The 18851-nt window shown below is 35.2% G+C and overlaps 1 protein-coding gene across 1 annotated transcript in view; it reads left to right on the top strand.

Moving 5' to 3' along the window:
• The window catches only part of LOC111454906 (serine/threonine-protein kinase TOR), a 41805-nt gene that overhangs the window by 18494 nt on the left and 4460 nt on the right, over positions 1-18851 (top strand). Inside the window, exons 24-44 of the mRNA XM_023096375.1 lie at positions 493-545; positions 2747-2870; positions 2962-3147; positions 3623-3775; positions 3845-3997; positions 5805-5876; positions 5963-6097; positions 6240-6301; positions 7110-7207; positions 9012-9121; positions 9194-9367; positions 9466-9531; positions 11135-11203; positions 11299-11409; positions 15581-15721; positions 15822-15947; positions 16047-16212; positions 16286-16500; positions 16984-17190; positions 18183-18296; positions 18380-18583. Of these exons, the coding sequence (XP_022952143.1) occupies positions 493-545; positions 2747-2870; positions 2962-3147; positions 3623-3775; positions 3845-3997; positions 5805-5876; positions 5963-6097; positions 6240-6301; positions 7110-7207; positions 9012-9121; positions 9194-9367; positions 9466-9531; positions 11135-11203; positions 11299-11409; positions 15581-15721; positions 15822-15947; positions 16047-16212; positions 16286-16500; positions 16984-17190; positions 18183-18296; positions 18380-18583 (2739 nt within the window). The remainder of the gene's footprint in view (positions 1-492; positions 546-2746; positions 2871-2961; positions 3148-3622; positions 3776-3844; positions 3998-5804; positions 5877-5962; positions 6098-6239; positions 6302-7109; positions 7208-9011; positions 9122-9193; positions 9368-9465; positions 9532-11134; positions 11204-11298; positions 11410-15580; positions 15722-15821; positions 15948-16046; positions 16213-16285; positions 16501-16983; positions 17191-18182; positions 18297-18379; positions 18584-18851) is intronic.

Here is an 18851-nt window from a genome sequence, read left to right as displayed (position 1 = left end):
TTTTTTTTTTTTTTTTTTTTTTTTTTTCCCCCATCTCTTTTATACATTAGAAGAAGTTTTACTGATATTCTTTTTTAATGTTAGAACGAAATATTATTGATCTGAAATTAAGGTGTACAAAAATGAGTGAATCAAAGGTATCCCCGAAGTAAAGAGATAAATTGTTGTACAGTTTAGAAATTTCAGTTTTTTTTTTTTAATTTTAATTTTGTCAGTTGAGAAATTGGGAGTTGCAGAGAGATAGGAGAGATTTAGACGATGAGATGTTTTATTATGCATCTTGCACTGACTGAGGTCTAATATCACCAGCTGGTGATTTTGAACAAGCTTTCGCTTACAATTGAAGAGATTTTTAACAAAAATAGTTTAATGAATCTTCATGATAAAGTGTGTTATAATAACATCATAAACACTTTTTTCCCAAGAAGAAAATCTTTAAATAATTTTTTATATTTCTTGTCTCAGTTTATCTTACTGTAATAATTTTGTCAGGTAACTGGCCATATATCTTCTCTTGTGCATCACCTCAAGCTTGTCTTGGATGGGTCAGTCTCTCTCCCTCTTCCTTCTTTGTGTATATAAATATATAAATACATACATAATGAACAAATATTCTAGATATCAGCTTCGTAAGAAAATTAATATTTGAATGCTACATATTTATCTAGTGCTGAAGCAATAACAATATCTGGATAATGAAGAACCTTTTACTTAAGCAAACTTAATAATTAAATCAAAAAAAAAAAACAGTGTCTTAAAGACAAAAAGTTTAGCCATGTTCCAAGAGATCAACTAGGTGGAGGCTGGGGCTTGTGCTTGACACAACTTGCTCTAAGTTATCTTCTTAACCTTAGTTATTTCATGCCAGTGGGCGATGGCCAAAGTCGATCGTTTCCCAGAAAAGAATTTGAAGCTAGTTGTGGAGTAGTGGGCATGAAAGAGAAGAGAGGAAGCTTTGTCCATTGACATTTACCTTGAAGTTTCTTTGAATAGTTAACTTTCAAGAGCCACAATCAACATCCCTGAAATCAAAGATAAACCACCCTTTTGACATAAGACCTTTGATTATTTTTCTAAACTCATTGATGCCAAGACCACCCAGAGAAAGAGAGGCTGTATCCTTTGACCAGTTCACTAGATGGTTCCCACATCATTGGTAATTCCATGCCAAACAAAGTTTTTAACAATTGTCTCCAAGATTATACTTTTTTATTTTTGTTGTAATTCGAAATGGAGAGGTAATACAAAGAAATTTCGTTGAGGTGGCCAAAGTAACCTTCCTCCTTTGGGGTATAGAAAAACTTTACCACTTCGCTATTTTACCTTGAACTCTGTCAAAATAGAAGAGAGGAAGGCATTCCTCTCAGTTGCAGCCTGAGATAGGAGAAGGTGAGAGTCACAATTATACTCAAAAGTCGAGACCTTCTGGGCCTCATCTTTGTGGTCACCTATTGAAGGAAAGGAAGAAGCTTCTTTGGTTGGCTACCATTCGACCCCTCTTTTGGAATCTTTGGGGAGAAAGGAACAATCCAGTTTTCAATAATAAGTTCACCTCAAATGGCAATCATTTTAGAAAATACTTGTTATACTGCCTTTTATTGGTGTAAATGCTCCTCTTCACAGATTATAGTTTTTTTACCTAGCCCGCTAATTGGAGGGTTTTATTTTTTCATCCACCTACAGTTGCTAGGTTTTTCCCTTTTCTTTGTTTATTTCATTTATCAATGGAAACATTTGTTTCCTTCTAAATGAAAAATGCGCTGAATAATAGTTCTTACCTTAATAATGGTTTTACCTCCAGAGCATAAAGCGTGTTGTGGATCTCTGTAAGGGCAGTCAACTATTCCATTCTTATTAATGGTAGAGGTAGGATTCTTGCTTTAGGAGGGCTTGGACAAGGTGATTCTCTCTCTGCCTTCTTGTGTTGGCTTGTAGTGGATATCCTGAGTAGACTAGTCACGACGGGGTATGTTTGAGGGGTGTCAAGTATTTGAGAAAATTTTCATTAAAAAAAAACATGTTCTATTTGGGAAAGGAGGACTATTAGTATTATAAATCACATCCTATACTTCCCATTTATTTCAGGCTTGAAGATGAACAAGAGTAAGTATCCGGTGTTAGGCTTGAATGATGATCCTTGAAACTTAGATAGATGGAAATCACTAATGGATTATGAGGTCGGCTCTTGCCCCTTCTTGTATCTAGGTTTCCCATTTGGAAATAATTTCGTTTTTGGGACCTGGTCTTAAACAAAATCCAATTCTTAAACACCTTGCCTCTTGGAAGATGAGCTTCTTCTCTAAGGGAGGTGCATGGTAGGATAAACTCTAATCTAGTTGGTTTTGAGTAGAATCTGACTTGCTTCCTCTCTTTGTTTTAGATCCTTAGGTCAGTTGATGAGAGATTCTTTGTGGGGCATGTTGGACAAGGGGAAGGGATTGCATGTGGTTAAGTAGGATATGGGGTCCAAACCGATGGACCACCATGGTAACTTGAAAGTGCAATGAGGCTGAGTGGTTGTGACTTCCTTGGGGTTTGACACCGTGTGGCACTTTCCTCTATGAACTAAAGTTTGTTTCTCGTTAAAAAAGTCTATTTCACCTCAAGGACGAATTATGTTTTGCGGTAATATTTTCCTGTTACTTTGGAACAGTCATGAATTACACAGATTTGTGCCCTTTGTTTACTCATTTTTCTTCTTCATTTCATTACTCCTTCATTTGGTATTAAAATTTTATGTGTACAGGAAGAATGATGAGCTCCAAAAGGATGCCGTTGATGCACTTTGTTGCCTAGCCCAGGCCCTTGGGGAAGATTTCACCGTCTTTATTCCATCAATACACAAGCTCCTATTGAAACATCGCTTGCGGGTTTTCCTACTCTTTTGACAACATTTAAATAATTTATTATGCATATTTAATTGTATTTGGAGAATGATAAGTGAATGTTACCCTTTATCAGCATAAAGAATTTGAGGAAATTGAAGGACGTTTGCGAAGACGAGAGCCATTGATCTTGGGGAGCACTACCGCTCAACGGTTGAGTCGGCGAGTTCCAGTGGAAGTCATCAGTGATCCTCTAAATGATGGTGACTTTGACCCATATGAAGATAGGTCTGATGTGCATAAACAGTTTAGAGGTCACCAGGTATTTGTGATTTGATTTGTATAATGTTCCTGAGCTCCTGCAGACAGAACTCATTTTGAAATGTTCATTTCTCTAGTTAGTGAATAGTTTTGGATGAGTAAGAAGAAACTAATCAGATTTCAAATAATGTACATTTGTGAAGGAGACAAAATCTGCTTTTGAAACGAAAGAAAGAAAAAACCAAATTTGAATCAGTCTTGTAACTGATCTTATAAAATAAGAAATAAACATTGGTTACTATGAAAACTAACTTTAGCCTTCCTTCACAATGGAGGAAAAAAAATGTATGTTTGCCGAATATTGTGGTAGTACTATCTTTTTAAATGCAATGGTAAAACAAGTTGTATGTTTCTTTTGTCCTCTTTATATGCATTCAAGTCTCTTGGACTTGCATGTCCCAGATGTTATCCAATCATCTTTTTTTCCTTGAGATGCCAATAGTACATATTTTTTGAAATTATAGTTTTTGGTATAGGTTAATGATGGCCGATTGCGCACTGCTGGAGAGGCTTCCCAGCGAAGTACTAAGGAAGATTGGGCTGAATGGATGAGGCATTTCAGCATTGAGCTTCTTAAGGAATCACCTTCACCTGCATTACGGACCTGTGCAAGACTTGCGCAGTTGCAGGTTAGCTTAGTGGAATTTATTTGCACTTATATCTTCAAAAGAAGGATTCTGATTGTATGTTATTGGCAGCCTTTTGTCGGGCGTGAGTTATTTGCAGCTGGTTTTGTTAGCTGTTGGGCACAATTAAACGAGACAAGTCAGACACAGTTAGTCCGGAGCTTGGAGATGGCCTTTTCCTCCCCAAATATTCCTCCTGAAATTTTGGCGACGCTTCTTAACCTGGTTTGTTTCTAGCATGGTTTATTTTTTAATTCATATAGTTTAATTTTGTGGGTGCAAATACTTCACTTATTTGATAAAGTTGGTTAACTCCTCATGTTGTGCTAACAGTAAACTAGTTAAGTACTGTAATGCAGTGAGTGTTTACTCCAAGCTATAGCGAGCATCTTAAAAATGAATAGGTTCTGGATGGTTTGAATGAATCTAGCCAGCGGTTGAGCTAAATTTATAGGGTGTTTTGTTGGAGGACCTCCTTCATAAGGGAGATTTGTTGGAGACAAAAGGCTAAAATAAAGTGGATGACAAACATACTTATTTCTTTAGTAAAATTACCAGTTCAAGGACTAAGATGAAAATTTTCTCCCTTGATGAAGAAAATGCTAGGATGGTGCCTGGTAGAAGAGGAAAATTTCCTTTCTCTTTGCTCTCCTTGGCTTTCCATAGACATTTATTATCCCATCTTTGTGAAGCATAGGGAAGGGTTGGAGGCTCCTTTCTTGTTAGAGATATAAAAGGTGGTCTTTAGCTTTGATTATGTTGAGGCACCTGGTTTTGATGGATTGCTTTATCAACAGGAATGGGAGCTCATTAACGAGGACTTCTGCAAAGTCTTCAAGGATTTTTATGATCGAGGGATCATCGATTCTTTCATGATGGACTTTCTTGCGTCGAGTAGGGCAGGGACCTTATTTAGTTAGATAGAAGATGGAAGGTTGTGCCAAAGTTGGTTAAGGAGGGAGTGTCAAATGTAGGAAACTTCGGAGTACACAATGAGGCCCACATAGCCAAGTAGTTGTGGTGTTTTCTTCAAAGCCTAACACTCTGTGGGATTGGATCATCGTGGGTATATAGGGGTTGTTCTCTTCTAAGCAAAGGTCAATTTTGGGGGTGAGAGGCACTTGTGGGAACTCTTCAAAGGCCTACCTTCTCATTGAGTTACTCCTTTTAAGTTTATTAAAATTTTGAGTCAAAGATCTCTTTTGTATTTGTTTTTTCCATCTTCCTTGATGGGCTGTCTTACTTGGTTCGAGGGATTCTATATCTTTCAACTCTGATTTTGTACATCGGCATCCACTTGTTGTTATCTCTTCCTTGATTTCTTAATTGTTGGCTCCATTTTACCTCGTGTGACTGTTCCCATCCAAACCGCTTCATGTTTTTCTCTTTTACCTTTCTTTTTTCAGCCTGTTCATGCATAGGAAGATAAACTCTTTTGATTTGATACAAAGAGTTAGTCCATGATGTTGGGTTCACATAGGTGTATTTTGTGTAACACCTTGGAGAACTGCTATACTTTGAAGATGCAACTTTGCTTCTTCAACTTAAAATGCATATTTGGAATCTTTTGATATTTTCTTAGCTTATAGTAGTTCATATTACTCAATGGTTGAGTAGTTATTGTTTTAAACCCCCCACGAGTGGGGAAAGAGTTTTGTGGGGGATCGGCCTATCTTATGCAACATTGTGGCCAGGAAGAATAGGAAGATTTTTAGGAGGAAAGATCATGGAGGAGGTTTGTTTTTGTAAATATCAATTGCTTCTTAATCTTAATAGTTGGAGTTCTTTTCTTTCGTTCTTTGGTTTGGCATGCTTATTTGTTTTATGAAAGTATGGTTATATGTATATGGGTAGAAAATAACTTTTGTATTCATTAACCTATGATTGATGGCTTTAGGATCTCCTTAATTTTTGGCAGTAAATTATCTCATTTGTACTGATGTTTCAATGCAGCATATTCAAACATCTCGTGCTTATCTCTTAACTGCTATTTTTGTTCTTTGTGATGTGGAATATGTTGGAAATTTGGCAGGCGGAGTTTATGGAACATGATGAGAAGCATCTTCCTATTGACATTCGTCTTCTTGGTGCTCTTGCAGAGAAGGTAAACTCTATGTTTCAGTATGAAGTTATAGCTCATATGTGTTTGATGAGGAACAAGTAGACAATTTATTGTGAGAATTTATTCAGTGTCGTGCATTCGCCAAAGCTCTGCATTACAAAGAAATGGAATTTAGGGATGCGAGTACCAAGAAGATGGATACCAATCCTGTTGCTGTTGTGGAAGCACTTATTCATATAAACAATCAGTTGCACCAACATGAGGTTAACATTTTTTTTTTTTCATTTTCTTCCATGCATATAATTTAAGCTAATATTTCATGTGGTTTGACTGCTTACTTTCAATGGATCGTGCTATCTTCAAATATTCATTGCCACTTCAGTGATCTGTGTTTGTGTTTTCTAGGCTGCTGTCGGAATATTGACATATGCTCAACAACATCTGGAGGTTCAGCTGAAAGAGTCCTGGTAACTTAGAATGTTCTGTTTTTTCTTTTTCTTTTTTCCTTTCATATCTTGATATTGAGTATTTTGTTGTTTGAATTATTTGGGGGTTAAGACAATTTTCCAGTTTGGTTATTAGAAGGAATACTAATGAACTCGTGCTTTTTGTTCAGTTTAATTAAATTAAAAGTTCAAAGCTAAAACTGACTCGGACAGCCAATTACAAAAATGAAAATGTTATTGTTTCAACTTTAATGGTTTTCAACTTTTTAATAATATAGTTTTGATTAAATAATGGTTTACGTTAGCTTTGAACATTTTTAAGTTTAATCCATTAAAACCCATTTATTTATTGATATTTGAATTAATCATTTATCTATTGTTAATTTCGATTGACTCAGTCAAAGTAGCCGAGTAAAATATTATTTTATTGAAGGCAATAAATTTATATATTCACTATTAAGGGTGGGTGATTATGGAACTCAAAATTTTTAACGGGATTGAATTGAAGTTTTGGAGTAGCTTTAGGGTGCCTATGGTGATGATAATAGAGTCCTCCCATAATATAGGAAGTATGAATAATACTTTTGTCTCTCTCAAACATGGGATATTACCAACAACTCACTCCATGGTATAAATCCGCTTTCTGACAACCACTTTGGATTTCTCTGTCAAATGAAATAGTGTAGGTGGGATTTCCTCCATTTCCCTACTATTAGGAATTCATTTACTTGTATTCTCTTGTAATCCTTTAACAATGTAATTGAGCAATGTTAGCTTTAAATTTGGTGGATGTGAAACGAATAGTAATCACCTTATTTGCTATTTTAAGGTATGAGAAGCTGCAACGTTGGGAAGATGCTCTTAAGGCATATACCGCCAAGGCATCGCAAGCATCAAATCCACATCTTGTATTAGATGCCATGTTAGGTTTGTGACTTGTTGACATCTCATTCCTTACACTTATGTTTTGTTTTGTTTCCCTGTTATAAATATATTTATCCTCTTTTAACTTGTATCATTGAGCAATAAGTTGATTACTTCTGCATATCGATTGCAAGAATGGTGGGGCAGTTTTGATATAAAAAAAAAAAGGAATTCTGTTACCTAATAATGATCATGTACATTGATTAACTAGTTATATGCGCTCTTTATACTGGAGTAGAAGTCAAACTCGTTCCTGTAATTTTGTAAAGAACATTCTAACTAAACTAAAATCACAAAATTAAAATTTTACTTCATTAGTTTTAATGTCCAGCCTTAAAGATGGTAGGGCCAATGATTATTTCTTTGTCAGTATGCAGGTTTAATATATTAATGACAAGATGTAATCAAACTAAAAATAAACCTCTTGACTAACTTGTGGATTTGATGGATTTCAGTGGCTCTTAGCCTGGTTTTTTAGTTGTTTTCATACACACACACACATATAAAGCCGAAATCAAAAGGAGCCAAACTAAACGAGAAAGGGCATAGTTGCAAAAGGTTGGTGAAGCACTTTAAACACCAAAACTCAAGCAGAAATATGGAATCTAATTAGGGACCACACATCCTCGTTAGATCGCTCAGCCTCTCAAGGTCTTACTGTTTCTCTCACCTCAAAAGCTCCACTAAATCAAGAAACCCCCGCAAGCACTAGAAGTGCATCCTCTTACAAAAGGTAAAGGGGCGGATGAAAGAGCTACTCAACCATAGAACGACCTCTTGGCTGGTCTAAATTGAAATCAAATTCCTTAAAGACTTAGCTTTGAACTGAAAAAGCATATTCACATCTTCTGAAAGGTGGTCAAGATCCTCAAACGCATCTTAAGAAGTATCAGATATGGTGGTGTATCTAACTACTAAAAAACTAGGACATTGGCAAGGTGGTCAAGATCCTCAAACTAGAGTAATGACTAGAAATGAAAAACAGTTATCCATACATAAATCCAAAGTCTTCCTCTTAAAGCTCCACAACATCTTCACTTTATCATATGCATCAACATTAAAAATCCACAGCCTTGAAATCTGGTTCACCTAAAGACAAATTAGCTACTTCAAGCATGCTGACATTATCAAAAGAATCAGCATCTCCAGCTGGGTTAGAACAATGTCGCACAATCACAAATAGTTGTGAGGGTGTGATTGTGACACTAGACAATGAAGTGAAGTATTCTTGTTCCAATACACCACAACATAGAAAAAAAAGGTATTCACTTGGTTGCAATCCATTATCTCCATAGGCCTCTCTCGTCCTTGAGAGTTGAAAATGACAATCCTCTCATGTTGAGCTGCCTTTTAAACTAAATTGATATTAGCAAGATCAGAAGAACATGAATGTAGTAGCCTCAGAATAGGCTGGGATGAATTTTTCCAAACATGGAGTCTGGACAAAAAGTGGGAACTACCTGGCCGTTGATTTTTATAGGAGCACCTCTTAATACTTGCAAAAGTTGAGAAGAAAAAAAAAACGCACATTAGTGGCAAAGCCTGTGAGAAATAAAATTTTATTGACTAGAATGAACCCTCCACCCTAGTCCTCTTTTTCTTAAAAAAAGTGAAAATAAAAAAATTATTAAAAACCCTTATATGATTCTTGATCAATGGCCATTCTTTTAATTCTCTCGTCTTTTCATTAAACAGATATGGAAAACAGTCGGACTACTTGTTGAATTGTATTTATCTTATAATTATGAAAACATTACGGCAACCATTTTTGGAGGTTAATTTTAAATATATTATGAATGTGTAACAGGACGGATGAGATGCCTTGCTGCATTGGCTCGATGGGAAGAGCTTAATAACCTATGCAAGGAGTATTGGACCCCTGCCGAGCCAGCTGCTCGGCTAGAAATGGCTCCAATGGTTAGTATTTGACGTTAACCTAAAAAATATTTTGTCGTTACAATTCTTACTTATTTTCTGAGGGTGCACCAGGCTGCGAGTGCTGCATGGAACATGGGAGAGTGGGACCAAATGGCAGAATATGTTTCTCGGTTAGATGATGGTGATGAAACCAAACTTCGTAGCTTGGGTAACACTGCTGCTAGTGGTGATGGAAGCAGTAGTGGAACTTTCTATAGGGCTGTCTTGTTAGTTCGTAAAGGAAAGGTACTGTTAATAAGAACTCTATGTTTGATACTATTTTGTACTTGTTTTTCCTTCGCATCATTTTCCTAGGGGTTTTGACGCCAGTGTTTCTGTTCCAGTATGATGAAGCACGTGAGTATGTTGACAGAGCTAGAAAATGTTTAGCAACAGAACTTGCTGCTTTGGTTAGTAATCCCTACCACCCCACCCACCCTCCCACACACCTGACACACACCAACTAAAAAATTTATATCCTATTTTGTACTTTATTGTTTACTACATTGAGTCAAACTTTAATTGATATGCAAATTACAAATTCTAGGGATGCAAAGATTTTTTTCCCAAAATAATATAAAGAAGGTTCAGGTGTATGATTGGTTGTAGTAGTAATAATGCACGGGGTAGTTATGAAATGAATTATGGTGAAAATTTGTGTGATACTCTATATGTGCGTTCTTTTGGTGTTAATGATTGTTGTTGCATTCTGCTTCTCATGATTTCATATATTGTTGGTTTTATGACCTATGTACGATTGACATAACATGTTCAAATGGGTTTAGAGTTCAAAATTCGAGTATGATTCTTTAATGACAGGCCAATGTTAAACCTTCAAACTCTTCCACTTCATAAACACGCTAGTTTGTCAAATAAGCTTTGAGTAATATTGCAACTGAAAAGTTACTTAAATTGCTGAGAACTCAAAGTCCAAGATTAGGCTCCCTGATCTTGTGGACACCAAATATACAGATTCTCCTAACAGGTGTGGTTTCAGATTCACGTACTTGTTATTTTGGAGTTCTTCGATATTGGGGGAGTTTATCTTGCGCTTTCTACCAATATATTTCTTAAACAAACTTTCTACCGAGACATTTCTTGAGCATCGCTACCAAAATTTTCTTCGGATTCAAGGTTTTAATATTGTCTCCGTGATAGGTGATATCGATGGAGCTTTTCCTCATGTCTAAAATTGTAAAAGCTAAGAAATACGAACACTTTAGTTTAGCTAGCTTGTCTATGTCAGACACTCTGACTATGGTTGGACACTTGTTAGCATGATAAATGTGTTAGATACTAGTTGTACTAAGTCAATAGGTCCAACATTCGTTACACATCTATTTAACTCTTGTTATTTGCTTCTAGAGGGATTAGGCAAGGAGATCCACTTTCTTCTTTCCTTTCCTATTTCTCTTGGTAAGCAAAGCCCTTAATGCTCTAGTGGTGAATAATTATTCTAAAGGACTCTTTGAGGGCTTCAAAGTTGGATCCACCAATGTTCGTGTTCCCATTCTTCAATTTGCAAATGATACGCTAGTTTTTTGGAAGTATGATGATTCGATGCTTGAAGTTTTCTAAGAACAGAATGAACGGTTCTCAGGTCTCAACTTATCTTAATTCCGCATTAACGCAGGATAAGAAAGGATGGCATTAGCTTTTACAATGTGTTTAGTTGTCTGTTTCTGTTAGTTTCCAGGTGTACAGGCTGGTTTTTAAACTTTAGTTTGGGGAGAGGGATTTATTCATTTTCTTTTTGATCATGTTGTTAATGACGGGGCCTACCAGGTCTTTGGACTTGTCTGTTAAGAACTGCACATTATCATCCTAAGGAGCATGCTATGATTCATATTACATGGAATAAGGTTCAGGGAACTCAACATTTCTATTTAGATGAGATCGACTTCTAGTAATCCACATAAGCATATGATATGGTCCAAGTTATATTATGTTCTTATTTGCATAATTTGATTGCACTTTATTTTGGGGTACTTTAACTAGACATCTGTATTCTAGGTACTGGAGAGTTATGAGCGTGCTTATAGCAATATGGTCAGAGTTCAGCAACTTTCAGAACTAGAGGAGGTGGATTTATGAATAACAAATACCATTTTATTCCTACATCATATTTTTCTTCTTTATTTAAGGCAACGGTTATTTTATGATTGGTGTTCAATTAGGTTATTGATTACTGCACACTTCCTGTTGGGAATTCCGTTGCTGAAGGACGACGAGCTCTTATTCAAAATATGTGGACAGAACGCATACAAGGAGCAAAACGGAATGTTGAGGTACTGATGCATTTTCCTATTCTTTATTTTTTATATTTGCTCTGAGGTATGGGCTAGATATAATTTTTTGACATCCCACCTTTGATACGATGCAAGTCAATGGTTTTAGCTTACCATCTTACTTGGACTAAATTGTCTTTCTATTCAAACATTCAAATTTAGCATTTTTCGAGAATTAGTCTCTTTTCATTTCTTCAATGAAAATTTCCGTTCCTTTTTTTTTTCAGAATAAAAAAAATAATAAATAACTTGCTACAAATAAGAACACACAAAAATAAACTTAGTGAGGTTTTGGTTGAGGTTGCTGGGTTTGTAACTCTTTCGACACAACCAGTTAATAAAGATGATATCTCGTTCATAACCAAGCTCCAGCCATGAACGTTTTGTAGCAACAATGCTTGGTGGATAGAATGATCTTTTTCTGTATTCTAGTTTCAAATTGACATTATCTCCAACCACCACCCCGATTTTGGAGGTTAGCCATCATGGTGATTAAGAGCCGAAGTAACTAGTAATGGCCTTTGTAGTATGTGATTGTTATTTTGTAATTTTCTTTCTTGATCTATTGTTATTTTAGTTTGATTGGTTAGCTTGAATCCTCTTTAAATAGGCGGTTATTCTCTTGTATTGTTTTTCTTGAAAACAGAAAATAATTTCATGATAATGAAATGAAAGAAGGGAGTTAGTGTCCCAACCACCTTAAGGTATATTACAAGAATGGTCTCCGACTTAAAGTTCAAGAAGAAAGACTATGATCTCTAAAAGAATGTTTGTGTTTACACCAATATAGAATACTAAAATAAGGGTAAAATAAACTTTTAGTCCTTGAAGTTTGGATTTGGTGTCTATATGGTCCTTGAAATTTCAAAAACGACATTGTCAGTCTCAGAAGTTGGAGAAATAATTCAGAAATGGTCTAACAGAAAGCTGATGCATCCGGAAAATTGTTTACTGTGTTTCGCTGATTTGCCAAAAAGAATATTAAATTAATGATTTTATTCATTTATTTATTTTTGTGGTTAGACTTCCTTCCTCTCTCTCTCGCTCTGCCTTCCACTATTCTTTTTACAGGATTAATTATGTTTGTACTCATTAGTCAGAGCACTATTCTCTTAGCACATTTTTAAAATAATTTGAATTTTGTGTTCTTTATTCAAATACCTCCACATTTCTCGATTATTTAAGTTAATTTTTAAAGTCTAGTATATTTTTTTTTTCTTATAGATAATATTTATAATTATATTTCTAAATGCACCTTAGTTCACTTAAGTGAAGCCTTCTTATCGCCTTTTGCTTTGAGGAAATTAAGAGGATTGTCGTCTTGGAGGCCATCTCGGGCTTTGGAAACACAGATATCAACCACCTTTAGATATGAAGACATTTCCAGCTATGTAGCTTGTGCTGGATTTTTTCGACAATAGGCTGCCAAGTGGGTGGACTCTTCAGATTGCAACCGTAAGCATGGTCAAGAACCTTGGTTGATTCTGATGCCTTCTCAAAGGTTTTGATGAGATTAAACATTTTCTAATGTAGTGTCAATACTAGAAAATAAGTGTGTCATCCACAAATCACAAACAATTAGTTGGAGGAAAGATGTGTCACTGGTGGCTGTCTTGAGTTTACCCATATTTGTAATTTGTTATATTATATATTAAATCATCAATAGGTTACTATAAATTTAATTATTCCCAACACTCTACTCGTGGGCTTGAAAGTTTGTAAATGCCCAATAAGTGTAAATCAATAGTGATTGAAGAGGAAATGACATTAGTAGAGTTCAAACACAAGACTCTTTGATAACATGCTAAATCGTCAATCAACCTTCTCCATATTGGTTTGAGAATCAGTTCTTTCATGCGAGTATAAGCATTCCTTTGAGTAGTTTTGGAGATTTCCCCCCATGATGTTTGCTTACATCAAATTGGTATAAGAGCATCTCGTGAGAGGGCTTGATGGTTGGGCAAAGGGTTCCCACCTCCTGAAGTGATGTAGTTCAATCCGTTAGAGATTTTAGAGTGGAACTCCACCATAATTCATTGACAATCTTTTTCACCAAGAACACTTACCATATGCTTACTGTTAGTTGATCAAAATTCAATGTACGGCAGGTACAATGACCAAATAGTTGGATTAACTAATCTTGAATCTTTCTAATTGCACGGTCAAAGAGGGCAAATAGAAGGTAATGACCATAATCTTCATTAAAATGACAAGAACAACCAACATTACCAGTAAGAATGGTCAAGAGAGCACACCTTTAAGAAATCGTTCAGAACCTTTTTCATCATGATAAACTCCGAGAATGTTAAAATGAAAGGACTTTGGTCAAAGATTCCAATTGTGCCAGCAAAGAAGAGGAGTTTTTTCATGGGTTTTTGAATACCCTCGTCATGTTCATGATCAGACAATTTTGAAGAATATTTCAATGTCAGAGGTTGAATTCTTGTTTTGAATGGAAAGACTTTTTGCTGAAAATGAAGTATCAACCAAAACAAGGAGATTTTCAGCTTAGATATTATGTCATTTAAAGCATCTGAGCGTCAAAGGACCAATTTTACAGTTTTATAATTATTTGGAAGTTTGATAAATGTTGTATTGGAGTTTTGATGTGCTTAAAACAGTATACTCCACTGGAGTGTTTTCTATCATTGGAAAAAGTAGTTTAAAGTAAGGTTTCTGACTTCATATCTTGTAAACTAGTAGGCGTGTTATTCTTTCTAAGGAGGGCAGGAATGGATCCTCTATAAAAGGGACGATCTATTGTGTGAGGATTGTTCCTTTTTGTTATTTTAGTTTGATTAGTTAACTTGAATCCTCAGATTCATTCTTTGTATTGAGAGATTTTTGAAATCATATTAAACATTCTTTTGAGGATTCTAGTAAATTTTCTCCATTGATGTTTGGTTGCATCAGAAAAAATGAATCTTAAGTCACAGTGACTACCTACCTAAGATTTAGCATCCAACGAGTTACCTTAGCAACTAAATCTAAAAGTAATACATGAAAATATTTAAGGTGTGCAAGCTAGCGTGAACAACCATAGATACTTTTTTAAAAATTGAAGTTATGCCCAACTAGACTCTTTTGACTTGTTAAGAGATGAGAGAAGTTTTATATAGTTCAGTTGATTTGAAAAAATTTCCATGAATTTCCAAAAAGGGACAGTCTTATTTTAATCAAAGAGTGCATCAGTCTTAGTGAGAAAAATGTGCACTCTGCTAATGGTAATTGGAAGGAGCTTTATGATCTTGTAGTTTGATAAAACCGTACGATAACTATAATCAATCAAGATGTACATCTCATGTGGCTCATGATTTTCAGACTTGAATCAATTGATCTACGCATCAAACAATCAAGTCTTGAATTTGATAGTACTCAAGTTAACTGCTGGTAGGCTGTGTTTCTGAATGCTAACCAGGACAACATTTGTGGCATATTAATGAAAATTACTAAGCCTTGATATAACTTTAATTAATTCCTTGAATTTCTTCATGAGATGGCTTGCTAAATTTCTGGGTGAAACGCTGAATTGCTATTATATGATATTAATGTATTCATAACAATGTAATGCGGGGCATATATACCATGTTAATCAATTTCCAAAAGTAGACGGTATGAACTACCTATTTGGCTTAGTGAACCATCAAATGTTGTTTATAATTATTAATCTGTTCATGTTTCCTCGAGTAACTGCAAAAATTCCAAGTAAATTTCTACGTTTTTTATGGACCTTAGAGGTGTTGTATGATGGAATTGTATTCCACGTTAAAAAGTTCTCAAGAATATAGAGAATTCATGACACATTTACCGAAAGTCTTTTCTTCAATAAAAATAAATTTTGCATGTTCTTGTTAAACTAGACCCCAAAAGATGATAGGTCAGAGTAAATTTAATGGTTTTCTTCTTTTTCAACTGACTCCATCACTTGTGGGTTAGTAAATAAGTATGGGACCCTATAAGTGAACTATTAAGACAGGAATATTGTTGCAAAGGTTTGAACTTTGAATCATTTGCTCTCATAATATCAGGTTATCACTAGATCCAAAGGTTAAGTGAAAAGTTTAATTTTCTCTTTATATATTCTCTCGACTATTATTTCTAAATATTGATTTTATCGCATTATTATATCTATCTAAAACTAGCTGGCTTACCGTTCCAATCAATTTGGTAGGTCTGGCAAGCAGTATTGGCTATTAGAGCCCTTGTGCTGCCTCCAGCAGAAGATATTGAGACATGGCTAAAGTTTGCTTCTCTTTGTCGGAAAAGTGGGAGAGTCAGCCAGGCAAGATCTACTCTTGTTAAGCTCTTACAGGTCAGTGTTCTATTTATGTTATATGTATAAGAACGTTTAGTTGTTGCTGCTTCTAGTTCTACAATTTTCTTCTCACAACATTACTCTTGGTTTTGTACAGTACGATCCTGAAACATCTGAAAATGGATGGTATTCTGGGCCACCTCAAGTAATGTTTGCATACTTGAAATACCAATGGTCACTTGGGGAGGATATTAAACGCAAGGAAGCATTTGCTAGGTTACAAGTAAGATCTTCTCCACCAGTAAAATAGCGTCTAACTGTGTTCCCTATGATTTACTTCAATACTTGTCCTACATAGTTGAATTGCAACTCTCTCCTCTAGGTTTTGTCTAGGGAGCTATCATCTTCACCTATTATCCAACCTGTCAAGCCAAGTAGCTTATCAAGTGGTAGAAGTTCAACTGCACCACTGCTTGCTCGTGTATGCCTTGAACTTGGAACCTGGCAATGGGCCTTATCTCCTGGATTAGATGATGATTCTATACAAGGTAGTATTGCCTTCATTAATTTAATCTTTGGTTTTTAGCCTTTGCTTATTTCTCTTGCTGATGGTTTTTGTAGAAATTCTGACCGCGTTTCAGAATGCCACCCAGTGTGCGAATACTTGGGCAAAGGCATGGCATATGTGGGCATTGTTTAATACAGCCGTGATGTCTCATTATACAATGAGAGGATTTCCTGATGTTGCAGCACAGTTCGTTGTTGCTGCAGTTACAGGATATTTTCACTCTATAGCATGTGCTGCAAATTCTAAAGGTGTTGATGACAGTTTACAGGTATAGAATTCCATATGCAGGTTTTAAATAAATTTCTAGGCCTTCTAATGAGGTCTCATTTAGATGATGTCTTTATCACATTTAGGAACTAGACATAGTTATATGCAGGTAAATGTGAACACTTTGGTTAGGTCAGCCATATCTAGTTTCTTTATTCACTACTGCATTGTGCTATCAAATTATTGCCTTATGAATTTTCTGAGTTTCAATCCATAAGAGCTGACCGATTTGACATTATAATAATGGCTTATTATGTTGAGAAAAATATGGAGAGTGCACATTTTAACGTAGTTTATGTTGAAGTATAAGAATCTGTTGAATTATTTTAAATATCTTGAATCACAAAGGTCTTTGTTCGAGCTTTATTTTATCTTATGCTTTGTTCAAAGAAATCATTTATCCGTCATGCTTTTTGCATTTTCTTGATCAAGCTCCTTTTACTGGTTTATGTAATTTCAAATTTGGTCTCTCTATCTTCTTCAGGATATCCTCCGTCTTCTCACTTTATGGTTCAACCATGGAGCTACTGCAGATGTCCAAATGGCACTACAAAAAGGGTTTGCTCATGTAAATATCAACACATGGCTGGTAGTTTTACCTCAGATAATTGCAAGGATACATTCAAATAACCATGCAGTAAGAGAACTCATACAGTCACTATTGGTTCGAATTGGGCAAAGTCATCCTCAGGTTTGTTTCATATATCATCCTTTTGGCATTATTTTAGTATCAAGTATTTGCATCGTGGTTTTCTTCTGCACATCTGATTTTCCTTCTTCTCTTGATATAAATTTGTATTTATGAGTTTAAGCTGTTTGCTCCCCAAAAGTGTGGCCATGCAGAGGTGTCCTTAGTGAAATGTGCCTTATTTTTTATTTATTTTTACCTTCTAGGATGAAATTAAGAAATATTCTTTAAAATTGCCCCCCCCCCCCCATTTCATATAGAAGCTATAATTTTATAAGCATTTGGTTAGTGATCTAAAAACATATATTTGAAAACAAGGGATTTAATGAAAAACAAAGTTGTATTTCGTAGTTCCATTGTTTTTTAATATGTTTCAAAGGAGGTTTTGAAACTGAATCCCAATTTAAACAAATTTTTAAAATGTGTTTGACTTTACATATATTGACCATAAACATAGACATAATCCAAATTGCACACCAAACCGACCCTTCTGAATTTTTCATTGCCTCATTATTTGCAATTCATTGTGTATGTATTTTGTCTACTTTCTTTTTTTTTTTTTTTTGGGGGTGCAACACAAAAAATAGTTGGACTGTTGTCTTTTAGTATGCTTCATACTTACATATAATTTTGGAAACTTCCAACACCTGTTAAACCATTTGATTGAACATATATTTTAATATAAAATGAGGGCTTCTAGTCCACTTTGACTTTGATTGCTATTCATGGTGAAAAATTCCTCCTGAAATAGCTTACTGGCAGAATTGTTATCTGAGAATATTTGGTATTTAATTTCGTTATATTAGGTTTGTTTTTTATGTTGCAATTGCTGTTTTTTATGTTGCAATTGTGAAATTCATTATTATCAGAAACGAGTGTGCTTAAGTTTAATTTGCCCTCAATGCATGTATAATTTTCACTATCTAGTTCATCCGTGTATGTAAATAGTATCGAAATTTTGAAGTTGGCATTAAAGTGTTTTTTTTTTTTAACAGGCCCTCATGTACCCTCTCCTTGTAGCATGTAAATCAATTAGCAATTTACGGCGAGCTGCAGCTCAAGAAGTTGTTGACAAAGTTCGACAACATAGTGGTGTTCTTGTTGATCAGGTTCTTTTCGTGTAAAATAATTCAACTAATTTGTACTGTAGGCCCTTATTTAATTGTTAAGCTATACATATTTTTACCTATAGGCTCAACTTGTTTCTAAAGAATTGATTCGAGTTGCCATACTTTGGCATGAAACATGGCATGAGGCTCTAGAGGAAGCCAGTCGTTTGTACTTCGGTGAACATAATATTGAGGGGATGCTCAAGGTTTTGGAGCCCTTGCATGAAATGCTTGAAGACGGGGCTATGAAGAATAACACAACGATAAAGGAAAGGGCATTCATTGAGGTTGTATATTTAGTTTTTCTTCTCTCTACTTTTAGTGTTACAAAACTTATCAATTCAATGTTTGGTTGTGGTGTCGCTACTAATTTTTTTCCCTGTTCATTGCGTAAAACTTTTAATGCTTTTAGTTTAAGAGATGTTGACACGTATTACCACTTAATTGTTTATCCCATGTGTTGTAAATAAATTTAGCCATCTGATAGTAAAAGTTTCCCAACTATTGGTTATCGTTGATAAGGTTTTAGATTTTCATATTTCTTGGTAGTCTAAA

This window comes from Cucurbita moschata, unplaced genomic scaffold (genome assembly GCF_002738365.1).
Source record: "Cucurbita moschata cultivar Rifu unplaced genomic scaffold, Cmos_1.0 Cmo_Scf00017, whole genome shotgun sequence".
NCBI lineage: Eukaryota > Viridiplantae > Streptophyta > Magnoliopsida > Cucurbitales > Cucurbitaceae > Cucurbita > Cucurbita moschata.
The sequence above is the reverse complement of the archived record's forward strand: the minus strand, read 5'-3'. Positions and strand labels throughout refer to the sequence as shown.